The sequence below is a fragment of the Xiphias gladius genome, chromosome 3, assembly GCF_016859285.1.
Source record: "Xiphias gladius isolate SHS-SW01 ecotype Sanya breed wild chromosome 3, ASM1685928v1, whole genome shotgun sequence".
In the NCBI taxonomy this organism is placed as follows: domain Eukaryota; kingdom Metazoa; phylum Chordata; class Actinopteri; order Istiophoriformes; family Xiphiidae; genus Xiphias; species Xiphias gladius.
In genome coordinates this window covers 20,423,276-20,441,924 of record NC_053402.1, presented here as the reverse complement: position 1 = coordinate 20,441,924, position 18,649 = coordinate 20,423,276, and the positions used below count along the sequence as shown (strand labels likewise).

Below are 18,649 nucleotides of genomic sequence, written 5' to 3'. Positions count from 1 at the left end.
TGTTTTCTGTGTTATCTTATGACAGTATCTATGTATGTGGGAGAGTAACCAGAGTAACCATGTACCATGTAAACAGATGTTACCTTTGATTTAGCTGAGTCACTGTTGGTTGAGTCTGGCGGAAAAGAAAGTAAAAACCATAAGTGGGTCAGATACACTGAAGTGAACAAAAGGCCAGAACAGTCATGGTGAAGGACACAGAGGCAGTTGGTATGATCATCAATTTTTTTTTTTTTTTTTTTTTTTTTTTAAACGGACAAATTTCACAATAAAATCACAGAAAAACTGCTGCTGCACTGCTCTGTATCCTCTGTAGACACACTTTAATCCTGAATGCCACAGCAGGTGTTTTCCACCAGCTGTAAAGGGGAAAAACACCTGCTGTGACATTACTGATTCAGTTGTGGCTAGAGTCAGTGCACTGGAAGGTTTCTGTTCGTAGCCAGTGGCGCAGCAGCTGTTTTGTGTCCTCTTCCTGATCAGACGAAGAAAAAAAAAAAAAAAAAAAAATGACAAGACAAATTCCCCAACGAAATTTTCAGGAACTCGTCTTCCTCTGTGCCCTCTGCCCCTGACGGTCCCCAGCACTAAGACACAGATTTACACACCGGGAGAATGTGGAGGAGAATCAAATGATTGGGGAAGCAGGGTTCGGCTTTTGGAGGGGAAACTGCATTAGGAAACCACGGCACACACTGATGATATCACCGAAAACACTGGTGACATCAATCAGTGAAAGAGGAAGCGTTGAGTGGTGTGAAGGCAGAAACAATCGACAGTAAAGAATGTGAAAAGAATCACAGTCCCTCGCAAACACAAATGTAGGTACACAGCGATGCAGGATGAAAAGCTCCATTCCGTCTACATCAAAATCGTTTGAGAAACCCAGGGGCATGGGAGGGGTGGTTGTCTCCTAAGGGGCTCTAGGTGGAGTTGTTTCTCGTGTACCAACGACATCAGTGGTAAATATCAAGCCCGCTCAGTCTCTGTCGATCCTACAGATGGCGGTTCTCATCTTTCCTCTTCGTATCATAGATACGCCGCCATTAAAATCCATCACAAACCCAGTTAGTTTTCCCAAAATGCAGCTTAGCACAGGTGCTTCACTCGTGATAGCGACGTTATACTTCCACTCGTGGAGGAAGAGCAGCCTTTCAGAGTAAAATTAGATTTTGGTACAGTAGAGGACCAACTAGGGAAGGCTTTTTTGTTTGACTAAATATCGGCCAGTAAGCTGTTAACACACCTGTAACTACTAAGTTCTGAAACAATAAATTAATTATTTGATTAGTTGATCAGCAAAAGTCTATCAAGAGCTTTTAATAATTGTTTAAGTCGTTTAACAAGCATAAATACAAAACGGTGTCTGATTCAAGCTGCTCCGATGTGAGGATTTGCTGCTTTTCTCTGTTTTATATAATTCCTAATTGAATAAGTCGGAACAGACGACCCCTTGAGCTCCGTGAACTTGGATGGGCATTTTTTTCCCCCCTGTTTTCAGACATTTCTAGACCAGACAGTTGATTGAATGAATAATCTACAGATCACCCGTTAAGTAAAAATAGTTGTTAGATGCAGTTCTGTAAAACCACTGGCCACCAGTTTTTGCTATAACAGTTATCGAACTCCGTGACCTATCTTGAGACTGTGGGATCCATGAGAAACTGAAGCGGCGGAAGTATGGTTGAAATCTTTCATTTCTGGGTTGCCTGCTCTTCTCTTGCTTTGCCATACTTCTGAGGGGTTTTGCATTGGAGGAAGACGTCTTCCTTATTCAAATCGAGGGTCTGAGGACAGAGACTGCCATATTCAGTACAAACTGTAAAGCCCACACTTGTGATTTGGCTTTTTGGACTATGTAAAAGGACCAGTGAGCTAGTTTTAATGTTAGCTTGGGCCTCACTTTAGCTGCACTTTTGGAGACTAAAGCTTGTTTTTTTTGTTTTTTTCTTTAGTTTAACAGTGATAGAAAGACCAAGGAGGAAAGGTGAAGGTTTGAGCTTCACACACACACAAACAAAAAAGATTTAAATAAATTTACTGCTGATGTCATTGGGACTTTGAAATTTAAGGTTGGAAATGGCGCCACCTAGAGTGCCTTTAGAGCTAGAAGTGGGGTTAGGATCCTGGTGTTTGGACTAGACCAACTGCAAATGCTCATACGATGAGTGGAGAGCGCTTGACAGCGGGAACAGGCCTCCAGTGAGGGAGCTGGCTCCCAGTGACATACCGCGGTTTACGCTCGAGTGTCAGCTACAGCAGCTTTAACAGGCAGAGAGCATTCAGTCATCCGTTAATTCATTAGTCAGACTGAGGAGACACTGAAGAGACATGTTCTAACGGAGATCTCGGTCTGTCACTGAGAGGGAGACACCGACTTTCAGGAGGGTAACGGAGACCATGGAAACACAAACCATCACCACCACTAACACTCTCTCTCTCATACAAACACACACCCTTTATTTCACTTTCACAATGTGATACACACACACACACACGGACACACACACAGACACGGACACACACACACACACATATTGCCAGGGGAGTTCCCATCCTACCGCAGTGGCTGCTCCACAGGCTCAGCTAAGAAAAGGAAATGCAGAAACGTACAGAGAAAGTGAAAGATGAGCAACGTGGAGAAGAAAAAAAAGAGGTCAGCAGAAAGGAGCGAAGTATAGGCACGCTATCAAACACAGAAAACACTCCGAGTGCTAACGGATCTAAGACTTCATTTTTTTATGCTGCGTTCTAGCTCTGTTGGAAAGTAGGGAATTCTGGCTTCAAACGGGAACGAATTTCCAAACGAGGAATTTCAGTCAAGCGAGGAACGCGCTTGTCGGACTTCATCCCAACACTGTCAGCACTTGGGAGGATTTCTTTCAACGCGTTTTTTAACAAGCTCCATTATAAATGACTGGTGTTCTCTAGCCTCATAGCCTTGGGAACAAGTAAAAAAAAAAAATTCTGTCTTTGGAAGTGGATTAATTTACTTACATAAATCAAGTGTCTTTTTCATGAGACTCTATTTTAAGAAATAGATTAAATAAGAGCAAGTGTATCAATAACAACTGAAGAATTATTATTTTATTTGAAGAAAAATATGACCTGACAACTGGATGTTTTCCCCTCAGTTCCCTGGAACACACTGATTGTATTTATGACGCACTAGTGGGGAATTTCCTACTTCCAGTAAACAGAAAGCAGCATGCATTTTGGGTTGCAAATCATACAGTAGCCACCCGAAATGCTATTGGTGAGCTCGGTAGGAGCCAGCAGTGACTGGCCGAGAGCAGTGAACAGCGTCCTCACCTGAGGCCTCCCCGAGCAGAGCGGTCCTGCCGATGTTGGACAGCAGGTGGTCGATGTTGGGGGCGGGCTGTACGTCCTCCGTGTCCACCGGCGTCTGGAGGGAGCAGACGCAAATGACCAGAAACTTCAGAATCAGTTAAAAACCAGAGCATCCCAGCTTCAAGTTGATGTATGTATTGGGTAATTACAAGTATTTTGTTGGGGGTTGTTTTTTATTTCTGGCAGTAGAGAGACGACAGGAAATGAGAATCGGATCCAAACCGGGGATGTTAAAGTTCATGGTCAGCATATTAATCCCTAAACCAGAGGGTGACACTTGTTGCTGTTTACGGATGAGACTCATAATTTGAAAAATGGTGGTTATTTAAACGAGATCACAGATTCATACAGTGTGTACGGTGTTGAACGTTCAAGATGTGGTTTCTCTTACAGATAGGTCTACACCATCGTCTCTTTGTCCATACACCCAGTCATAAAGATAAAACTACCAGATCAAGTCTGAAGTCACCATGATCAAGTGTCACCTCGGTAAAAGCAGAGGGACTTTACGGTTTTATCAAACAGCGTAATCGCTCCGTTGTGTGTTAACAAGGGCCAGGGTTAGTCACAAATGTTGGATTTATCTCTTACTGTAAACGGTGTAATGATAGTCATGACTGAGTGCAGGCTAGCTGGTGATAATTACTCAGCACAGTGTGTATTTGTGTGTGTATGCAGGTTTGGTTATGTGTAAAATTCATATGTAAAGTAACGTAACTGTACTTTTCCCTGCAGAGCTACTGTACATTGGCAGCTGCATTTTTAACATCACTGCCTCTGTGGTACATAAAGTTTTTCAGTGCATAAGTCCAAATAAAGGTTTACTGTCTGTGCCCTATAAAACAACAATATGGGAAACGTACCTTTTCATCCTTGTCCAGCTCTTCAGTGAAAAACCAGGTGTACTACAAGAATGACAGAGAAGGAATTATTCAGCTTGAAAATGATGATGGTAATTGTGTTGGTTTGTGTGTGTGTGTGTGTGTGTGTGTGTGTGTGTGTGTGTGTGTGTGGCGTCTCTCACATGTTGGATGAGAGTCTCTACTATCTTGTAGCGGTCAGGCATGTGTGTGACCATGTCTTTCATGTTGTCCTCAGACGTCCGCACCAGAGTCGGCCCGAACACCAGAGCCAAGTTACGAGGCTCCATCTGCACAGGTAAAGACGGGAGGCATCAACACCCAGGATGTCACAGAGCTACAGGACAGAGCTACATTATAGTTTACAACATTTACAAACTCTCTCTCACGCACCTTGTTTTTATCGGAGTGGTCCGCTACGGTCTTCAGGTGACCAACCAGGAACTTCAGCGTGTGGTAATAATGATCGGGGAGGTCCCGGATCTACAAAAGAGAAACAAGAGGAATGACAATACTGATCAACCTTTTGAACACACACACACACACACACACACAGACACACACACCACACACAGACAAGCATTAGCCAAATAGGTAAATTAATCTAATTTCACTCATAAATACAAACAAACACGTACAAGTTTCTTCATGGTCTTCAATCTGTCCGATGCGTTTTCCATCCGATTGGCATCAATGAAGTCGTTGTACTTGTCTGTAAAGATATCAGAAATATTTAAAACGGTTTGATTTGAATGGTGCGGTATGTGCGAAGGCTTGTCGTAACATGCGCGGACTCACCGTTGGTGAAGAGCGGCTCTGGAAGTTTCCTAAAGAAGGACTTGAGTAAGCTGCTGACGACGTTGAGGTCCTGCCACTTCTGTTGACAGCGAAAGACGCAGAGACGAGTCAGACATCATAGTATTTAAACATCTGCATTTGACAATACCATTTTATTGAGTAAAGTTGAATGAAACCTGTCAGTTAAAAGCTTTAATCCAATCAATCTTTTTTATATTATTTATTATTTATTTTTTTTCCCCTGTGTGTGTAAAAAAGTGTTTTTTTTTTTTTTTACAGTAAGTGTCAGTGTATTCGTACTTCCTCACCTCCTCTGCAGGGTTGATGTCCACGCCCTTGTTGAGCTGGTCCTGAAGCATCGACACCATGGCGTTATTCCCGGGAACCCTGTAGATTCCGGTGTATTCCAGGCCCATCTCCTCCACCAGACCACAGCAGATCTCCACGATCATGGGGATGAACTGAGGTGGACAGGTGCAGAAGTTTAATGTTTAGTAAAAAGCAAACAAACAAACAAAGAAAAACGTCCGCAGACGGGGCAAACTGTGGCTAACCTTGTTATTTGCACCCGGCTGACATTCCTCCAACCTCACACCAAAAGCTTTGGGCCCGGCCTTCTTTGTCTTCTTCATGATGTTGATACCCCACGGAGACTTCGGCGGGCTGCTCTCATCTGAGGACCGATCGAACAAAACAAAAAAAACTTCCAAACTTAATACAGAGCCTCAGTGTTTGCTTCGTACTTTCCCCTCACCTTATATTAAAGGCTCTCGTCGAAACGGGCTTTTTCAGTACCAGGAAACCCGGATTTATTACCACCTGCAGATGTGGGATGGCTTAAACTCATATTTGAGCTAATAACTATGGAATATCTAACCTGCAGATTTTTAAGTGAAATGGATTATTTCTCTAAGACTCGGGCATCTTTCTCGAAATATACTGGTGAACGACTTAGTTATTTTTATTTATTTTCCCTTCTTTCTCTTCAATTGTGCATCACTGTGGACTGAACTGGGACTAAACCATTCTTTATATATATCCATGCACAACATATACACTGTATGCTATGATGTTTTTTGTACTTTTATTTGAAATACTTCTTCTTTTTCTAAATATGATCCCGAGGAGAGAATGAGTGGCAGATTTCGTGCCGATGATCCTTTCCACTTTTGCCCAACGAGCAGAGAGCTCGACACTGCTCAACATTCGGCACGTACTTCCCGCAGCGTGGTTGATTTCTCTTTCCCTCACACTGACCTTTGCCCTCTGGTTTCGGGGAGCGTGGCGCTCCGGCAGCGTTCTCCGCCTTGGCGAGCAGGAAGGGCGGCTTCATGCGAGGCATCCTGGGAGAGGAGTCGGGCTTGCTGCCTGTCGGACTGCAGGGGGAGACAGAGCGAAGGGTTTAATTCAAGCTGTCGGCCATGACAACGGACGGAGACAGCGGAAGTAGCTGCTTTGTGTTCAAGAACACTTTTACTCTCAGGTGACTCACCTTTGTTTTCTGTAATCGTTCAGTTTCTTATTGATGAGGGCCTGTCTGGAAAAGCCAAGCTCCTGCAACAAACAAACAAATCTACATTGTGATTCTGTGAGCGTCTCTTTTCTGATAATAACCAACTACAGGTCCAGTGTGGAAAAGGAAGTGAGAATCTGACAGGTACAGGAGTGTCCTCTGACCTCACTGTCTGTCTTGCTGTTCTCCCTGATGACCTTTATCCAGTCCAGCATGTCCTCCCGGTCCTCCGCCTGCAGCAGGTACTCGCAGAAGTCCTGGGTGGTCAGTCGCAGGGCGTGCTTTCGTTTGGTCTCGCTGTACGCGATGTCCACCAGGCAGCCCCGGATGCTGATCGGCTGCTCGTCCTCCGCCGCGCCGCCGATCGTGGCCCCGCGAAGCACCGCCTCCCTCTTGTCCTTGTAGAGGAACAGCGAATGGGAGCGAAGCACCGAAAAGACCCGCTTCCACGGACGCATACCGCTGCCCACCTTCTGTGGAGGAAAGAGGAAGTGTCTTCTGAGGGTTTGCTTGCTTTTCATTCAGGTCTCACTCGCTGTCAAGCTCGGTCTGCTTACCTTGCCCTTCTCTGTGAGGATCTGTTTGTAGTGCAGCCATCCTTCTCGCCGTACGTCGCTGTAAGTGATGTTTCCCAGCTCTGAGGTGGAGTGGCGTTTAGATCGAACCTCCTCTGCCGTCCCGAGGTTGTCCAGTGACTGAAACACACACAGGGAAATGTTCAGAACTCTTGTTGATCTGTCAGCCTGTCAAATTTCTTTAAGACCTGGAACCTGGAAAATGAAAAGCCACCGAATCGGACTTCTTCTTGTTTTTATTTCAGTATGGTAATCAAAAGGTACGGGCACCAGAAGGTCAGTTATTTCTGAGTGTATTAAAACAAACAAATAAATAAAAAAACCCAAAAAGGACATAAATATCAACAGGCTTTTCTGTAATTTACCCTGCATGCTCAGGCCAAAATCCAATTTTTTTGTGAATCTCATTGAGACTTTTAACCAACTTCATTTTGAGATCATACTTTCTACCGAGGGTTTAGTTTAACTCTTGTTTCTAGTGGCCAAAGGGGTTTTCCAGTGTTTTGCACTTCATAGTTTTGTCATGATTCTCAAGACTTCTCCTTTTGCCAAATTACATAATTTAGCAACAGATATAAGCAATTTATGCAGCAACTATCTGGCCTCTCTCGTGGCCAACTGGACTGTCAAACCTTTATTAAAGCTGACACATTCTAATTTGTATTCAACTTAATATCACACAGCATTAAGTCTGCTCAAGTTCGTTAAATTTGTCTGTTCAACTTCGGGGCATCCATTTTTTTGTTTATAGTTTGGCTTCTTGGCTTCAGTGTTTCAGGTGATTTTCTGACAGAACAACGTGTGAATGCTACGGCAGTCGACCTGACCTAGATAAGAGTCCTTGCACGAGCAAAGTAGTCAAAAACAAAGGACAGCATTTATAAAAATAAGGTTTTAGATGATGAAAAGAAGAAGAAGAATTTTTCACTTTATGAATCTTAACCAAAGGGGAAGAACTCACCCCATCTGTGAAGAAACTCTTCACTCTCTTCGGTAGCCTCCTGCGGAGAGCAACAACACAAATGTCAAAATGTCTGACTGCCCTTGTAATTTGACAGATTTCATTTGTAGAGCCAACTGCACTCACGAGAAGACCCGGCCTTCCTCTCTGAACGTGTTGAGTCCTTCGTCGCACGACTTGGAGCGCTCGGTGGTGATGGCTAGAAGATAGGAGGAACGGCGACTGGATTTAATACTGCCTGCTCGGTGAGAGAATGAATGAACGAAAAGAGAGAGACAGAAGGAGGAGGGAGAAAGAGACAGAGAGAAAGGCAGAATGTTGATGCAATGCCAATCACCAGAGTGGACGGTGTTGGATTAGGAGATGGGGAAAGTGAGGGACGAAGCAGGAGGTGGTGGTGGAGGTCGGGGGGTCTGAGTGGCGAGTGAGCGGGTGATGTGGTGAAGGGTGGACGGTGGGAAGATGAGCTGGAGCGGTGGTTTGTATTTAAGTGCCATGGGACTTTTTTCTCACCACTGGCATGCAGGCTTAGCCTCTGTGAATACAGACTGACATGCATTTGAGCCCTTTGTTAAAGAAAAGTATCGTGCACGTCTAGGTTTGTCCAGCCCAAACCAGACTGGGAGTTAAATCAATCTAAAACTCGCCGACTGTCAGGCTTCATGCACAGCTAGAAAAACAACACATTTTTAAACAAACATGTTTGTACAATTTTCTTCGTGTCAAACATGCACTCTATAAATCCATGCAAACATGCAAACATTTTATAGCAGTGCTAAAAATCTCATCAATTTTTGTCATTACTGTGCCCTAAAAGTCTTGTTTTTACTTTCAGTAAGATTATTTCAACCTGTTTCCTATAAAAATCGACTTGTTTGAAGAATTTAACAGAATGAGAAAACAGCATTATTAAACAAAGAGCGGCTCCATAATCATGACAGATTTTGGAAAAATCTTTAAACAATATGATTTGTATTAGGAGCGGGTTGAAACTGGCAGATTTTTTGAATTATTTTTTACCAAAACAAGACTTTTGAGACCAAAAATACTTGATAAGATGGAAATTATAGCATTGACGAAAGCAGAAAGGCTTTTACAGCCTTGTGAATTTTAAAACTTTGTAAACATCTTAAGGCTAAAATAATCTTAGCCCATAGACCGAGATCATCTTAGGCAACTATGCGGTTGAGAATCGGGGCCCAGGGGGTTTCAAAAATCTCATGCACATATCATCAATCCCTCTCTGACGGAAAAGGATAATCTACTGTACATTAGCAGATAAACACTATAAATCAGATGCTTTTCTGCTGCATGCAGTGGAGAGCAAGGGAGGGAAGGAGGGGGAGGAGGGGGCACTCACTGCAGTCGTGTGAGAAGAGCCTAGTGAGGGGGAAGGTGAAGGTGGGGGAGGCGGGGCTGGTGACTACGGCGGGCGCAGAACTCATGCCGCTGGACACCACGGAGGACGCCGGCACGTGGCGGGCGCGCAAATCAGCACCGGGGCTGGTCGGCTCATCTGTGGGAGGGTGGAGGGAAGGAGTTAGGGGAGGCAGGAGGAGAGGAAATGGTGGAAGAGAAGGAGGAGAAAGAAGAGAGGATAAGGTTAGGTGTTAGAGAAAAAGGTCAGAAGGGAGGGGACGAGGAAAGGGAAACAGCAGGGGTTAGATTAGGGGAAAGTAAGGTGAGGAGAGGTTTTTAAGGAAGAGGAACGACGAGGAACCGCAGGGTTACCGTCGAGAGACACTGAACAAAGGAATGCATTTCACAATTTCCATTTCTTTCACTCTGCATTTAAATTTCAATTCTGTCAACGGCAAAATCAACACGTGCAACAATCACGCTCTAGCATGTAGCATTTCTAGATTCCAGTGGGACGCAGGCAGAAGAAAGACCACAAAAACCGACATCTACAGTCATTTACAAATCTGCCAAAGAGGCTAAAGGGGCTAAAACCTGTGCAACTGTCTCAGGAAAGAATAAATGTAACAGGCACATGGCAAAATAGGCAAATAGCTTACGCAAAGTGCAGTACCTGTGTCTCCTGTTGTCATAGGAAGATCAATTCAGTGGCTAACAGAGGGGAGTTTGAGACAGAGATTTACTGGTTCCAGGTTTCAGTTCATTATGAAATCCACCGTAATGTATAATCTGATTCATGCCGGAGAAACTGTCACAGTCCAACAAGTAGAAAATAGAGCACAGTTTGTAATTGAATGTAGATGTAGGGGGTCATTTTTATGTCTTGAGTGGAGCTTCACTGTTCAAGAAGACAAAGGCATGAAGCAGTTTTATAGGTCACTCACAAGGCTACAAGTCTTCACCAGTTTCAGCTGATGTAAAGGGATATGAAAGCATGACACACACACAAACACACACACACACAGACAGACTTGCACGCATGCACACACATGCTCACACTTCCTTGTTGAGAGGATTAGAGACCAGCCCGCTGTTTGCGTAAAGTGAGGAGAAGCTGGATTTGCTGCTGACATTTTGAACTCCGAGGACTAAAAAGCTGCGAGGTTTGCTCCGTGTGGAAACAACAGAGGGCAGCACAGCCTCAGACAGCTCTGCAGACTAGAAGCACTGTGTGTGTGATCCACGCCCACAGACAACCACATGGTCTATTTTTTGAAAATTCTTGCTGGGGTTTCTCAGTTTTCCACTTAATTTCACTCCTGCGTTTTTTTTTCTTAGCCCTCTATCCCTGCATCTTTAACTATAATCTAATCTAACGTTACTGTTCTAACATTCTTCACATACCCTTCTTCCCCTTTCCTCTCCTTCTGTCTCTCCTTTCCTCTCGCGTTCTTCCATCTCCCACCCTCGCTGTTCTGTTCTTCACTCCTGTGCATACTAGTGCCCGACATAAAGCGGAAAAACATTCCCAATCTGGGATGAGGAATCTGCCTGTTTACAGCGCAGCCCAGATATAGCCGGGCTGTGGGTTTAACAAAGGCCGTCATTAACTGGCAGCCAGAGAGTGAGCTCAGAGCCACGAGACAAGAGATGGACCAGCAGAGGGGAGCAACATACTACACCACACTGTTACTCTCAATGTCCTGTGTCCATCCTGTTTTATACATGTAGGTCAGCATTCAGAGATTACATGGGGGAAAGAGCTGTAGAAAGAAGAGAGAGCACGAGAAGTAGGAAAAAGTTTTTAGAAAAAGGAAGGAATAAAAGAGACATAAATCTCCTTAAAATCTCACCTGCACACAAGATGTGACTGTGAAAATGCATCGTATCCCCAAGTTTGGTGATTTTTACTTTCTCAGATTACACGCTCCATTAAGGTTTGAGAAAATACACCAATCTCTTGAAATTCTTTCACAACTCATATTGGATTACTTAAAAAAATGCATTGTTACCAAGCGGACAGCAAGGCTGCCCTTACTTTCTCACTGAAAACTGATATGTTGGAGTTGGAGTTAGGGTACCAGCTCCACAAATATACTCTTTTTGATATCTTAATTTGAGAAATATAGACCCGTATAAATATATGTATATAAAATTCTATAAAAATGTTATCAAATGTAAAATGCTGTACAGCTGTACAAGAACCTAAATTATACAGCCTAAAGATTACGGTTTAAATCAGTAAGAACTGGATTAAGATAAACAAGTAAGGCTGCAACGAACATTTATGTTTATTGATGTTTATTCTGTGATTTATTTCCTCGCTTAAATAATTAATCACTGGGTCTATAAAAATCTCAGAAATGAGTAAAAAATGCCCATCTGAATTTCTCGAAACCAGTCGAAAACCTGTTATCATGTGAGACAAACACAGCTGCAAATCCTCATAAGGGAGCAGCCGGAATGAGTTCGTGTTTTACCATTTTTGCTTAAAGAATGACTTAACGATGAATAGTTTACCAAAATAGCCGCCAATAGTTGCCGTGGCTCGGCAAGTTGATTCGGGAACTAATTGTTTCAGCTTTGTAAAGAAAACAATAAATATGACCGAGCATTAGATGGCAACTTTTGGTACTTGACAGCTTTCTATTATTGGTGCTACGGTTGCGTTTTTGTTTTTACCAAAAAGGACTTTGTTAAACAGAGGAGATAAAAACCAGAAATGTAAAAGACTACCCACTGGGGACAAGAAGCCCCATTTGAAGCAGGACAGATGCCAGTACAGAAGGTCTTGGTCCTGGTCTGTCATGTGAAGGGGGCCAGCTAGTAAAGACAGTCATAGGCTGAACCCTCACACAGACACACAAAACCCCTTCATCTTCCAGAGCAGCACAATAGCTGCATTGAGGGCAGGCGCTGAGTGTATGGGCCCCTACTGTTCCCCACATTGAGCACCACAACAACCTCCTGGTAATTTACAGCTTAGATTCATGTTGAAAGACTCTAAGTAGGCCCAGAGTAACATACTGCATCCGTCGACATGCCTCTTCCTGTTTTATTCACTTCGTATGAGCTACCAAAATATAAAAAATACTAAATACTTGATCCAGGTTGGGACATTTTTGATATCTCCATACAAGACGTCAGGAAAACATATTTCCCCTCAGACGCGACCTTCGTGCACAGCCTATTAAACTGCATGTTCCCAAACAGGCCCAGATCATATCGGCATCTCTGTCAGAGAGATGAAGAGATGTAGGGAGAGAGGAGAAGAGAAGAGCTAGTTCTTGTCTATGGGGAGAAACTAGCCTAGTTTCAGTCTATGGCCATTAAACGTGTCCCGGCCTGCAGCTCTGACTGCATGGTTTCGTTTAATTCAGGTGAAGGGACGAGACAAGAATGTGTTCCGACAGACAGACAGAGAGAGCGAGAGAGAGGCAGAGAGATGCCTCCTGGTTTGCTGAGCCACTGGATTTTCTCTCGTTAAATTAATTTCTCAGGCCAAGAGCGGCTTGGCTCAAACATCGACGGTCATTCCAAGTCGGGTCAAAGCTTCAAAGTCAGCTGATTTGAATCTATTCGGCATTAGGGGAAGCAGCGGTTGTTTTCCTCAGGCTGTAACAGGGCGATGGAGTCACTGCTCGGACGCAGACAGACTAATTTCGTTTGCCTATGGTTTGACTTAATGGCTGCTGTCCATGTCAAGTGATAGGAGCCAGTCTGAAGCCTGCGGAGCCCCTTTTCTTTCAAATCTTTTCAGAACTGGGAACAAGCCGGGACATGATCACAGTTCCCTCCCGCTGACACCAACATATGTAGGCCATAACCGTGCATATACATACAAAAAACCTCACATGGACACAGGACTTCATGTCCTGGAAGGACAGAAGCTGCGGCACATTATCATTACCAGTTTATGACAAAAATCAATCAGTGTTTTTCTTAAGTTTGTTATTCAATCTGATTAATCTTTTGATGCAAAACTTTGAAATGCTGCAAATTAAAATGCAATTTCAAGCGCATCTTCATCTGCCTGGTCAATAAAAACGTGGAAAAAAATCTTTCAGTTGATTGATTACTGCAAGTTTTCTTTCCTTTGATGGGTTTTACAGCCAAATTTCACGTTGTCCACAGGGAACTGACTATAAAGAGCTGTGATAAAAGTGCAGAGCTTGTCAAGCAAGCACGCCAAGTCAATTCATACAGTGGATTTCCTGTTCTATTAATCTTATACAGCAATTTCTTCTCCATTAAAAGAGTGTAAGCCAATCTTTTTGTGATACTATCAAACCTCTGCGTCCGTTCAGATTTTCTAATTTGATAAATCCAAACTTTAAGGGATGAAAAAAAACTTAAATTGTAACGGACTAAAAGACGAGAAAAAAAGACTGCAAATGAAAAAACTGCAAATGAAGACAGGCCGACACAACACAGGAGTTATAGTAAATCTCAAGCACTGCCCTGCACACACATAAACAAAACAACACACACACTCAGGAAGTCAGACTCCACCCCATTTCCTCAGCACGGTGAGGTGACCTTAAAGACCGGGAGCAGACCGGGGCCGATTTAGTAAACTCCCATCAGGTATGATTCAATCAGAACTACTAATACTAATACTGTCTGTAAGACACCAGGAAGTGCCAGTATTGGCCAATGCGAACATTCACAGACACACACATCACACACACCATCATAATGTCAAGGAAGGAATGGAAACTGCATCTGAGAAAAGCCTAGAGCCTGAGTAGACACACAAGAAGGAAATTAAAGAAACACACACTTTCTCCCAAACTTGTAATTTTTTCTGAATTATAGCTTTGCATTTCCTCTCAGTTGAGCCTTCGCTAACATTCAATTAACACTCATTATGGATTACATTTCATAATGAAAGCGATTAAATCTTAAGGTCAGTCAGAGTTTTCATGAGGAGATTCAAACAAGAGAAGAGACTCAGGAGGAGGCGCAGAAGCTCTCCACTTACCAATGAAGGGGATGGAGGCCAGAGAGTCATCCTCTATGGGGAGGGGGGCGAGGTTGCCGTTTGGTTTCCGTGGGGCTACATGTCCTGTGGAACCAGGGTCGGGGGCTGCGTCCTGGGGATCAGAAGAAAACAAAGAGGGTTCTAGCCCATCCATGGGCAGCGCATAGTGGGGATGACGCATGCCGTGGGCGTTCCTCCGCCCAGTGGGAGGCTTCTGCCTCAGCACCACCTCCTGGGTCTGTGGCACCACCTCTGTCTGCCCCTCCACTGACCCTCGTTCCCTCTCATGGTTTGTTGGCCTGTACGCTCTGTCCTGGGATTCGGGTGTGGCGGAGGCGAGGGGAGATGTCGCAGAGGAGGTGAGGGGCGCCGCTGTGCCCTCCGGGGGGCTGGTTTTAGGTGTTGGGTTCCAGTTCAAGTGGGGGCCAGAGTATGAAGGGTCCCTGAAAGAGTGGGCTTGCTGCATGATGCGGCCTGTCTTGCGGTAAAAAGAGGGGCTGTAGCTACGGTAGCCCACTGGCTGGTCGTCCATGCTCTGCCCAGGAGGAAGTCGCCTGGTCTGGGGGGCAGCCTGCTGGGTCTGGGGCTGGGGGTGAGCCTGGGTGTGGGGCTGTGGGTGGTGTTTAGAATGTGACTGTGTGTGTCGGGACATTGGATGAGCTTGTGCTGCACCGTAATGGCTCCCCTGCCTCGGGTAGGCGTCGGTCCTGGGAGGCGGCTGGGGAGCCTGCTGGAGCCACGAAGGCCTCTCAAACTGAGGTGAGACCAGTCCAGCTGCTGCCCGGTCCAGCATCTCTAACGAGCGGCCGTGACGATCGTACTGGGCCAGAAGGTTTTCAGAGCGAGTTCGAGTATAGTTAGAGGCAGGGTGGCCCCTGCCCGGGCCCCCCTCCCAGTCTCCATATGACCAGCAGGGCTCTCCATGGGGTCCTGGTCCTGACTGCTGTAATAACAGCAGAGTGTCCTGGGAGGCGCTGTGCGGCCAGCCACCTGTCCGCTGCTGCTGCCTCCGTGTTTCACTGAGCCGGTCCTGAGAGTAGCTGCGGTGGCGGGTCTGCATGCAGCGTCCTGAGTGCTCAGGCAGCTGGCTGTAGTACCAGTCAGAGAGGGCCTGCTGGCAGCGCTCAGTGCGGGTGTGGCTGAGCTGGGGTAGGGGAGGACTGGTCCAGGCAGAGCTGGACTTTCGTGGATGGGCCTGCGAGGAGCTGGCAGCGTGATGGTTGGGGTAGTGGACCTGGAGCGGGCTGGACAAGGGGCCTCCTGACGAGGAAGATGAAGAGTAGGAGCGCCCCCTGGTCTGGCCCTGGGGCTGCTGGCTGGTCATACCATACTGGATCTCCTCTGTGCGGTGGGCCGGGCTGCTGTGACCCACACCTCCTGGCTCTCCTGCCCGCCCCTCCTGCCAGCTGGCGGGGCTGCCCACAGCAGAGCGGTTATCCAGGGGCGAAGAGGGGCTGGAAGAGCTTGGCCAGCGACTCCAGTTATCCAGCTGGTTCTGGCCCATGGGGGCAGACGGAGGGGCTCCAGCGGGGGACGTGGTCTTGGTGCGTGGGTAACAGAGGGGAGGTGGTGGTGGGAGGTTCTCAGCTCCCCCTGAGTAGGGTTCGTTGCCTGTCAGGTAGGCATCCTGGGAATATGCCTTGGAGAAGAAGACACATGAGACATGAAATGACGGGAAAAAAAAGGCCTGAGGTAAAAAGGTGCCGGTGTGTTTGTGGCAGTGGCTCTTACTGTAAACAAGTCTGACAACAAGACATTCCATAACTCTATACGACAGCTCCACGCTGTTGTTCATTTCACAACAAGTCTTAAAGCGCAGCCGACTCTCAGCTAAACCCCTTTGCCACAGTTTTGTCCCCAAGGCCTCAGCTCTCGAACACAAACACATGCTAGCTAGCTAGGAAAAAAAAAAAAAAAAACGCACAAAGTGCCTTAAGCAAAAACCACACCACTCACTGCACAGCCACCGGGCGCAAGTAGCACGTACTGTATGTCCTCACCAATGTTGTGTATACACATACTGGGTATACTGTATACACACACTACGCTGCTTTAAGAGAATCCATTGCAAATAACAAGCTTATAATTAACTAATTACTCAGTTACTCAATTAGCCACTCTGTCACATTTAAAGCATCGCTTACGACTTTGACTCAACTTCAAAAACACCAGGAGAACAAAAAAACAAACCTGCTAACAATCCTTGTTCTGCTTTCAAGACTAAGTCAAGCTAAAGTCAGGCAGATAGTTTGAAACCGTTTCAAGGTTTACCTAATTTATCTTGGCCGTCCACCAGAATCCAAAACCTATCCTCAGCCTGGCTGCTAAGATTTTAGTCACCACAATCAGACAGAGAGGAGGACGAGGCCGAGGACAAGACGTGAGAGTTATCCTCACCAACGCTCCTGACACGACACTCCCGCTGCAAAAACCGGCCGTCCTTCAGATTTCACACCCTCCCTCTCTCAGACACATTCGAACTTCTGCTTTTTTCCTTTTGCTTTTTTTCATGAGTTTTCTCTCTGTGGATCTACTTCCCTTCTCCTCGGTCGGGTCCTTGCAAACTCCCTCTCTCTTCCCTCTCATTCTCGTGTCTTACTCCACCCTGTGGGAGTGTGGAAGGAGGCGCAGCTCTGCTGATGTCATGCCAGGAATGCAGCAGATACAGGCGCAGCAGCGAGGGGAGGAGTGTGAGGACAGAGGACTGGGGTTTATAATGTTAAGACACGGCAGCATGTTCAAATGGGGAACCCAGTTTTGGGCTCTTTTAGCAGGAACACCGATGTGTCTGCGTGCATGGGAAGGATCGCCTAGATCTGGTGACTTGGTTTTTGCGTGTTGACATGTTGCTCCGGGTTAGTGGCATGGGCGAGGGATGATGCATGTCTGATCATGTGAGCGAGCATGGAGCAACCTGTGGAGCGCCAAAAATGCGATACACAGTACATGGGTGTGTGAGGGAGCGCGGAGCTGCTCTTTTTTTTTTTTTTCTTCTTCTTTCTTTTTTTTTTTTCACATGTAGGCCCCAACAGTCAGATACTCTGACCAACACCAGTTGTTTGCTTGTACATGGTATGTACTGTGTGTAAATGTGTAATGCATGTGTGGGGCTAGTTTGGTGTTTTTGAGGTTAGGGTGCGTGAAAAATCCCATACTCACACTTACCAACTGAAGCACATCTTCATCTTTTGGCATAATGGAGAGCTCCAACACACTCTCGCTGAAGGAAGGACGGGAAAGATGGAGAAACAAACAAGAGATAGAGGTGAAAAACACATTGGATGAAGAGAAACATGCTCCATCCCCCTAGAACGCAGTGAGTCACATCCAAAATCCTGACCCGGTGGCTTGTTACAAAGGGTGAGACACGAGAGCAGAGAAGTTTTTATCACCAAATTCTGTATTCACGTGGGTAATGTAGGGAAAGGTTGAACTAAACTCAAACCTAAGTGTACACCGGCTTGGGACGTACCAATCCGCCGGACCGGTATCAGGGTAAATACCGACTTCATTAAGTGGATCAAGTATCAGGCAGGTACAGCTGACCCGCATTAAATACAGTTCCATCGTCAAATTCATTATAAACGTCAGTGTTTCCGCCGCCATTTTACATTTACCATTATCATTATAGAGCCACAGCAATCCCTGGCCTCATGGTACCTCATCTGAAAACGATCCTCACGAGTTCCACACAGTGTGGTGTTCGAAATCGTGCCGGCGGATACCCTGAGTTGAGGTATCTGAATCGGTATCGGGGGAGAAAACGTCGGGTCATGCTGCGTACCCCCCTGACCTCTGACCTAATAAAAGGTCAGCGACTAAGGAGGTAATATGTAGATGTATGTGTGTGTATGTATAAATATGTGTAGATTATTAGTGTAAAATAGTTTCTGCTTTGAGATTCAAAACCAGACACCAGAGAAAACGTTACCGATGTTAAAACGTGAGTCCAGTGTACGTGTCACTTTTTTTCTTTTCGGCCATGCAGAGCACAATGCTTGAGGCTACTCTTTTTTAAAAGCAAGCAAAACTAATACCAGTCAGTAGCTGTATGTCATCTCTATGGTAAGCTTGAAAGGCAAAAGCAAACAGATGGTTCAGTAAAATCAACACACGACGGGCTCAAAACGCTGACAGGCAGGAGGTCTCACCTGTTCTGAATGAGGGCGATCACCTGCGAGTACGTCTTTCCCAGGATACTCTCTCCGTTCACTTTCACCAGCCGATCCCCTGCAGAAGGCAGACATG

At 45.6% G+C, this 18,649-nt stretch overlaps 1 protein-coding gene across 1 annotated transcript in view; it reads right to left on the bottom strand.

Annotated features, from left to right (window-relative positions):
- Positions 1-18,649, bottom strand: part of arhgap23a (Rho GTPase activating protein 23a) — a 61,233-nt gene that overhangs the window by 4,140 nt on the left and 38,444 nt on the right. The window contains exons 5-23 of the mRNA XM_040123352.1: positions 18,553-18,631; positions 17,567-17,621; positions 14,402-16,040; positions 9,419-9,574; positions 8,185-8,296; positions 8,059-8,098; positions 7,080-7,217; positions 6,687-6,995; positions 6,502-6,563; positions 6,267-6,385; positions 5,564-5,682; positions 5,318-5,470; positions 5,010-5,088; positions 4,850-4,923; positions 4,605-4,694; positions 4,376-4,501; positions 4,215-4,256; positions 3,313-3,406; positions 84-115 (exon numbers count right to left, since the gene is read on the bottom strand). Coding sequence (XP_039979286.1) covers positions 84-115; positions 3,313-3,406; positions 4,215-4,256; positions 4,376-4,501; positions 4,605-4,694; positions 4,850-4,923; positions 5,010-5,088; positions 5,318-5,470; positions 5,564-5,682; positions 6,267-6,385; positions 6,502-6,563; positions 6,687-6,995; positions 7,080-7,217; positions 8,059-8,098; positions 8,185-8,296; positions 9,419-9,574; positions 14,402-16,040; positions 17,567-17,621; positions 18,553-18,631 — 3,518 coding nt within the window. The remainder of the gene's footprint in view (positions 1-83; positions 116-3,312; positions 3,407-4,214; positions 4,257-4,375; positions 4,502-4,604; positions 4,695-4,849; positions 4,924-5,009; positions 5,089-5,317; positions 5,471-5,563; positions 5,683-6,266; positions 6,386-6,501; positions 6,564-6,686; positions 6,996-7,079; positions 7,218-8,058; positions 8,099-8,184; positions 8,297-9,418; positions 9,575-14,401; positions 16,041-17,566; positions 17,622-18,552; positions 18,632-18,649) is intronic.